The sequence below is a fragment of the Rhododendron vialii genome, chromosome 3a, assembly GCF_030253575.1.
Source record: "Rhododendron vialii isolate Sample 1 chromosome 3a, ASM3025357v1".
Taxonomy (NCBI): domain Eukaryota; kingdom Viridiplantae; phylum Streptophyta; class Magnoliopsida; order Ericales; family Ericaceae; genus Rhododendron; species Rhododendron vialii.
The window spans coordinates 746,351-754,458 of record NC_080559.1 but is presented as its reverse complement, the minus strand read 5'-3'; the positions used below and the strand labels follow the sequence as shown (position 1 = coordinate 754,458).

General features: G+C 36.1%; 1 protein-coding gene across 2 annotated transcripts; it reads right to left on the bottom strand.

Moving 5' to 3' along the window:
- Nucleotides 1–375: 375 nt before the first annotated feature.
- Nucleotides 376–5,396, bottom strand: LOC131320746 (terpene synthase 10-like). Of its 2 annotated transcripts, XM_058351578.1 has the most exons (7): nucleotides 5,038–5,395; nucleotides 4,684–4,942; nucleotides 4,191–4,569; nucleotides 3,647–3,865; nucleotides 2,333–2,471; nucleotides 1,987–2,235; nucleotides 376–734 (listed from the first exon to the last, which is right to left on the bottom strand). In XM_058351578.1, the coding sequence occupies exons 1-7, from the start codon at nucleotides 5,344–5,346 to the stop codon at nucleotides 438–440; spliced, it is 1,851 nt and encodes a 616-aa protein (XP_058207561.1). In that variant the 5' UTR covers nucleotides 5,347–5,395; the 3' UTR covers nucleotides 376–437. The 2 variants fall into 2 exon arrangements, with proteins under 2 accessions (XP_058207561.1, XP_058207562.1); XM_058351579.1 differs by lacking the exon at nucleotides 3,647–3,865 and having other exon boundaries at nucleotides 5,038–5,396.
- Nucleotides 5,397–8,108: the final 2,712 nt, after the last annotated feature.

Below are 8,108 nucleotides of genomic sequence, written 5' to 3'. Positions count from 1 at the left end.
CGTAACTGAATAATTACTCGGAGGAGGAGGTTGAATAATGGTATGCTGGGGACGATGGTAAAAAATTAAAAACACTACAGAGAATTAATAGTCCTGATAGGGCCCGTTGTAGGAGGCCGAAGGAAACACAATATATAAATATATATATATATATATATATATATAGAGAGAGACAGAGAGAGAGAGAGAGAGAGGAGAGAGAGAGAGAGAGAGAGAGAGAGAGAGAGAGAGAGAGAGAGAGAGGACTGTTTTCCCTCTAGCTAGTTTGTTTTCTCTAGTTTTACATGCATATATTCAAGGCTGCCTTATATAATGTTTACACATTACATCACAATAAAAGCCAATACACATGTCATAAGCATGAAAACCATGCTCCACATTTATTCATTACAACCAACATATTCTTATATTAGGAAAATATCTATGGAGGGATGTTACTATTCAAGTGGAACAGGATTGATAAACAGAGATAACACTCGGTCTTTAGTCTCTTGACCTTGAGTACTATGGCCATCTCCGTATTGGTACATGCACTGGGATACCCTAGCAATATTCATTGCAATTTCAACAAGAATTTTGGAGAAGGGAGAATCTGCCAATCGCTCTTCATTCATCTTCTCCCACGTCTTTCCAATCAAGTATTTGATGTGATCCCGGGCATCTTCCTCTGATGCACCAGTTTCGTGCATATAACATTGTATTGATTTCGGATTGTCACCTCTCTCCATCTCATCCTGAAAAAGTACAAAAGATAAAAAAAATCTTAAACATCAAAAAAAACAAGCTATACGTATCTATGGGATCGATTGTCATGTTGTTATAATGATGTGGTTTTTTGTAATCATCTTCAAGAAATTGCTGGTCTTAGTTTAAAAAGTTCTCTTGCCAACAATTTTTAAGTCACAAATTGTGACATTATTTAGTTAAAAGTATCAGGCTAGTTGATCTTTATTCCTTTCGTGAGTGATCTATATGAGAGTGCTCAACAAATTAAATGGCTCGAAGTTCTAGGACGGGTCCAAAAGTGGAGCCTATGAATCATTTTTTTTAAAACATAAGAACATGATCAGGGACGGATTAAAAAATTCCCATTATTGGAGGCACACAAATTAGTAAATTTAACATGTATGTTTATTATTTCTTATGTAATATATTTTTGGTCGGTAAAAAAATTTATTGGTCACTAGATATGTAACTCCATTTTATAATTAACGGAAAAAAGTGTGCGTGCCCAAAAACAAGGTGTGAAAATTTAGTACTCTAAAAACTACCAAGCCAAAAACTGAGTTATATCCAGAGCTACCAGTTCACTTTACGAAATAGTTTATAAATATTTGCATAAAGGAAATCTAAAGTAATTTTATTGGAATGGTATCATAAATTTACTGACTATAATTAAAATAATTAACACTACTAGTAATATAATTTTACAAGATTGAGGCCCCGTTCGGCTAAATAAGCCAACTGGCTTATTTTTTTTGTCTTTATTCAAATCTTTTTCGTATTTGTTAGTCTTTCGTTAATTTTTTGGGGATTATGGCATCGTCATGATAAGAGAAATCTATGATAAGAGAAATTTAAAAAGTAAAAAATTACGATCGAAACCTAATTTTTTTGAATAAAGACAAAAATAAGTCAATAAGCCAATTTTTTCGTCTTTATTAAAAAAGATTTCGATTATAATTTTTTACTTTTTAGAATCTTCTTGTCATGATGATGTAATAATCCCCAAAAAAATTGACGAAAAACTAACAAATACGAAAAAAAAGTTAAATAGGGATAAAAAAAATAAGCCAATTAGCTTATTTAGCCGAACGGGGCCTGAGTGGAAGCATGAGTCCATGGGACCCATATGGGTAGGTCCCTGAACATAACAGAGCCTATGGATCGGATAAGCTAAGCACTCTCTGGTTCGCCATCTAGTCCACTAGACTTTACGTATGCAAAAGCTAAGATGTGCAAGGAATAATATTGTAACGTGCGTACCGATGATGTTCCCAAATCATCTGCAAGTCGTAAAACAGTGGCCGACCACCGCATTATATCGGGGTATTTCACTAACCAATCCAAGCTATCTGTATTGATCGGATTTGTACACAAAAAGTAACCATGAGTTAGCATAGTAGGAGCTCCAATTGAAATCCATGCATTGCTCATGTATTCTTCAAGAGTTGGTGTGTATCCGCTGTAGTACCACTTTGCCTCATTCAAATAAGTCTTGCACAAATCTGCCCACTAAGAAATCAGAGTAGCATGGCCAAGAGTTAATAGGTTATTTGAGATCTAACTAAGAATGAGAAAGAAGTAATTCTTGAAGCAGTTTGATACGTACCACTTTCCGAAGGTGAGGGATGATGTGAGCGTCCTGCTCCTTAAGAGTCTCATAAGCTATTTCATTAATCGAGTTAAAGAGAGCAAGGAAACATATCTTCATATAGTCTGGAAGTTGTTCCATTACACTGATATCCCACCTGAAAATACCAAAGTACTTTACAATTACTCTCACGAACAAAAGGCAAATTATTCTCAGATTTCACAAGTAATTACAGGTAAGTCATTTAGATGTATTATTATAGTTAGTACTGTTAAGAAAATTAACTATGGGTTGTTTGGTTTGCTTTGTACGTGTTACGAATTAATTGCTCCAAAAATTAGGGGGATTTTGGGATTTGTATATTGTGTTAAAGCATTAATTAGTTAGATGGATTGCTTACATTGTTAGGGGTTTTAATATTCATTAACACTAAATAATATTGCGCCTTTGGAATAATCATCGAAAATGTATTTGTATAATCATCAACACTACGTGGGTAAATCAATAAAAATTATACTCATTACATACATAGCTTACATTTTATCTTGATTTTCCACCCATCTTAGTTTCATAGAATAAATTATGATTTGTATTATAGGTACTATGATCAAGAATGAAAATGACAAGAATAGAGTGAGGTTTGGGAAACAAAAATCCGGGTTTTTTAATTGAAAAGTACTCAAGCAACGAAAAGATGCAATGAAAAAATTACTAGTGAGTTCGAATGGTATAGGTTGTTTATCGGATTTTGTTGACTATACTGATTACAGTTGCTTCGGCAGAGAGGGGCTTTTCGAAATTGAAGTCAATAAAAACTTACCTTTGGACTACCATGTTACAAGAAAGATTAAGTGAATTGGCTATGATTTCAATTAAAAACGAGTTCTTAGATAAATTAAAGTATGATGATTTAATTGAAGAATTTGATTCAAAAAATACAAGAAGAAATTGTTTTCTTTGAATTGGATCGTTCTCATCATAAAGCACCGCGCCGTAACCCGGATTACATTTTGATTTTGAATTTTTTAGCACAATAAAACCTTGTTTTTCTTTTTGTATAATTTACTAGTTTGTTTTTCTTTTTTTTATAAAATAATACTAAGTGGGTAACCAAGTTTGAGGTCGGGCTTGGGCAACCCAAATATCAGGGCCAGTACTAGGTGCATGCTAAGTTGGAAATTTATGCACACAAACACACTATTTTATTATTCAAAAACCTCAACAACAAAAAAAAAAATTACACTGTACGAGACTAAGGGCTATTAATCTTAAGAAAGCTAAGAAGCATTCAACTATAGATCATATTCAAATATGTACACCATTGCAACCAACCTTTCAATGGCATCAGTGAAAATTTCTAGTTCATCTAGCGTGCCATAAACATCGTAGACATCATCGATGGTGGTGATCAGAGCATTCACAACTGTCATGCTTCTCCTAAAATTTGAGAATTGAGGCTTGAAATTTTGTCCAATAGGCCATAAGAAATTCTCCATCAACCTGTCCCTAGCAAAGCTCAATTTTTTTCCCAAACCGGTTCTGATCCACCACCTAAATCAAATACGAAACCATCGTATATATAAGGAACAATAACATATATGGAAGAAACACATGAGAACATATTACTAAACGTTGTCCAAGTTGAAACCCATCAACTGATTGAGGCCGAAGCAGTAAGCAAGCAAGCAATTAAAAACATTAGATGGACCAAAACAAAAATGGCGCCTTCCGTGTTTAGGAGGCCTAAGTCAGCCCTCAATGGCCTAGCCATTGGTCCGCCCATGCATCCTTAACCGTGTATTGCGTATGTTTGCATGATTCCATTCCCTATATGATGACTGAGTTGTATGTATGTGTGTGTAAATGCGTGTCTCACCTTGACGCATGCTTTAGATCTTCTTGGTGAGTTGCCTGCACCATATTAAAATCCAGTTTAGCGAGTTGAAGCAACGTAGGATTCATATTCGGTCTTCTCTCACACATATCGATGAACCACCTTGCCTCCAACCTTGGCAACCTCCAATGTAGTGGAAGCTCCAAGGCATGACTGACTAACGAGGCAAGAACTTGATCAATGTCCTTTCTCTTAAGGTATTGTTCAAGATTTTTGGTTGCAAAATCTTTAGCCTCCTCCATTATGCTTTCACCGCTAAATGAAAGGAATGAGGCTTCGTATAAATATAGCATTCCTCTTATATCCTCGCAAAGGGAAGCCTTGAAATGCCCTGTCTCGTCCATAAAATTCTCAAATACATCTGCAATCGAAGTTAGCAAAATTTTATATGGTTAAGATACAAATCGAAGAGTATATATCTCTCTCTAGTAGTCGGTGTTATGTAGTGAAAAGTTGAAAACACCGTTGCTAGTACCTTGAGGGACATTATAACCATGTTGTCTCAAAAGTCTGAACTTGAGAGATGTAGCATGCAAACCATCTTCATTCCCATCACGTTTGCTGTTGTATATGCTCTCAAGGACTCTCTTGATTTCCTCCTCGAAGTGGTAAAACACTCCTAGCCTTTGCAAGTCATCAATGATCTCAAGTCCATCCAATGGATCCACCACTTCTGTAAGCATTTTCTTCACATCTTCCTTCAACTTCGTAGCCCGCATTACGTACTTGTCTTCCTGCAAAATAATATTCTCACTTGCAATCAATGCATCCAGATGAAACAAAATAAAGAAATAAATTAAATGACAACATCAATAACAACTTGACATACCAGATATTTACTATTTAGCGATTGCACGTAGTCGTAGTCCCAAATGGAAGGTTGCCAGTTTCCGGATCGCCTGACAATCTTTTCATCGGAAGCATTCGGGCTGACACCAATGCATCGAACGGTGTGCGGAACCTGGCGACGAATGGATTTTACTGGTGTGATGAAGACTTGAGATGGTAGCCTAAAGTGGGTGTAAAGAGAGGTAGGAACTGTGGATGTAAGTGCAAGAGCCATAATATTGCGCTGATTAGTTTCTAATCTAGCAAAGATGTACGTTGTGGTTGTCGCTTTTCTGGTTGTTAAAAGCATGGTGAAGGCAATTTATGGGGAAGGGAATTCGTGAGCTGTCATTAATTTGAATTGTGCCTAGGAAAGAGCCGCATGAGGATGATAGTAGGAGTTAAGGGTGTATTGTACGTTTTACTAACTAAAATAAGTACTTACGTTTTGAATTAAAAGTGGTGTATTATGAGAGAATGGTCGATCGCTCTCGTAAAATAGAAAAATAAGTACTTAAAAAATAAAAAAATCATAGCAGAACGGGACCTAAATATGTTCTCAATTGTGTCCAGGGAAAAAGAACAAGGAAGATAGTAGCTCGAGGATAATTATTTTTGGTGTTTTGGGATTCTAGTATTAGGTGTTTAATTGGCATCTTGTCAACTTTTATCTGGCCTTGTGTGTTTTTTACTCTTTCAGTTTCTAATTACGGTACTGATAAGTAAAGATAATGAAGAAAATACTCAGATCGAAATTTGGAATGCATATTCTATATTTCCGGTACCTCAAGTTTGATCGCGACCGTAGGTTTAGTGAATTTCATAGGCTGCATGACCGTTGATTGCTAGGTGCAGGTCGAGTTTCTGGCTTAGAGGCCATTGCTAAGAATTCGTAACACCTTCACATATAATAGAAACTCAGAATTGATCAATCATCCCAGTACCATTCGTACTTATCCCCTGCTTCCAAGACAAATTTTTTCATATATCGAATATTACTAAGAAAAATGATTTTCACACTTCCTTTTTACAGTTGTGCTACTCTTACCATACGGTTTGACCGCACGCGCGTGGGGCTCACTCTGTGTCTCACAAAAATACGAAAAAATACCCATAAATTTCAAAAGAATTTTTTATGGCACCTTGTAAAAAATCAGCTCCAACAAATATCGATAATTATTTTTTCAGGATTCATAGGAGTGAAACTGAGGAGTTGAGTTTCATCCTACGAATCTAAAAAAAAATATTTACCGATATCCGTTGAAGCTGATTTTTTATCGTGCCCAATAATTTTTATTTTTATTTATGGGTATATTCTGATCTTATGTATTTTTGTGGGACCCAGAGTGGACTCCATGCGCATGGGGTCAAACTGTGCAGTAAGCCTAGACTTTCTGCCCCTTCCATACTCCCTTTTTGTTTTTATCCACCTGAATTTATAATGTCGTCATTTGAATGGGTGAAAAAGTGTATTGAATAAATGGTAATAGTAAATTTAAGTGGATAAAGGCAAAAAAGAAACGAAAGGAGAATGGGATTTGCAAAATGGGGAGTGGCAAATCAATTCCCAGTTATTATCTTCCCGACAAACTCAAATGTGGAACAATAATTCTAACACCACACCCAACACCACACCCACACTCACGATAGGGGTAGGTCTCACACACATTGGGTGTGTAGTGTGTGTGGGTTCCACCTTTATTGTGAATGTAAATGTATAATTGGATGTGTAATTGGATGTAGTGGTAGAATGAAACCCTCCCGGCCATTATAACCCAACAACGTGCACCAAATTCAGCCATTCAAATACTCCCTCGTCATTGACTATTCCCTTAAGTGGCAATATTGCAAAACTTCATTCTTGAACTACAAAAAAAAAATTGAGAAACCAAGCTTAGTTGAGTTGGTTTACTCGTGTGTCTCCCAAATGGTAGCCAGTGTTCGAGCCCCGCATGGAGCAAGTTTGGGGTTCAAGATTATGAATAGTCTCTGAACCCCCATTGACTAACATACTAACACCCCGCTTATTCTCCCATGGCAAAAAAGAAAAAAGAACTACAAAAAATGGTAACCAAACAACACAACTTGTATTAATAGAAGGCAAAAGAGGTACAAGTATGGTACATCTCTTTCCAAAATGAGGGGCTCCTTGTCCCCATCCTTTCTTTCTGCAAAATCCAATTTACGCCAAAGTGGGCGCCAAATTTTCTACTCCAGTAGGCAAGCCTAGAAATACAATATTTATGCTTCCACAATGTGTAAGTTTACCCGTACGAATAAAGATAATGAGATCGAGGGCATGATGACATCACAATAAAAAAAAAGCATTCCAACTTTGTTATTGTCGACAATCATATATCTCCATACCCAATATATAAAAGCAAACAAATAGCAGCAGGAACCAACGAAAATGAACCGTAGTAGACAAACAAATTAATAGTCAGTCTTACTTACACTTTCCCTAAAATCAATAATTCTTGATAACACAAGATACATATATAATACAAAATATAAACAAACGTCCTAAGCAAGAAAAAAAATATGTTTGTTGTTATGCATATATAGTTACGGGCAAAGACTTGCTTATGTTATTTACCACTTATTATTTGTGATTCAATATTAAACGTAAAAGTTTTGATGAGAGAATGGTTCAGATGTAAGGGTTTGAAAGCTTCTTTCTACTAACTTTATATATATATATATATCAGTCAGGTTCCGGTGAGGGATCCCTTATTTTTTTAAAATGCGGGACTTTCCTTCCCGATTGAATTTCGATGATCCGAGCCGCTCAAAGTGATCAGAACGTGATTTTAAGGGTCTCCGCGAGAAATCAGCAAAAAAAATGACCGGGAAGGGCTTCATCCGAGCAGTTTTCATTGAACGGTTCAAAAAAAACTGCTCGGATGAAGCCCTTCCCGGTCTTTTTTTTTTTGCTGATTTCTCGCAAGGTCCCTTAAAATCACATTCTGCACACATTGAACGGTTCGGATTTTCAAAATTTGATCGGAAAATGAAAGTCCCGCATTTTAACAAAGTGAGGGATCTCTTACTTGATAATTTGTGTGTGTGTGT

Bases quoted from the DNA above. Each gene is read 5' to 3' on its own strand.
- LOC131320746 (XM_058351578.1), bottom strand. From the start codon at position 5,346: ATGCTTTTAACAACCAGAAAAGCGACAACCACAACGTACATCTTTGCT. The intron at 2,472-3,646 runs GTTGGTTGCAAT...TGGTATTTTCAG, and splicing joins TTCACTGATGCCATTGAAAG to GTGGGATATCAGTGTAATGG. The intron at 2,236-2,332 runs GTACGTATCAAA...CTGATTTCTTAG, and splicing joins TCCCTCACCTTCGGAAAGTG to TGGGCAGATTTGTGCAAGAC.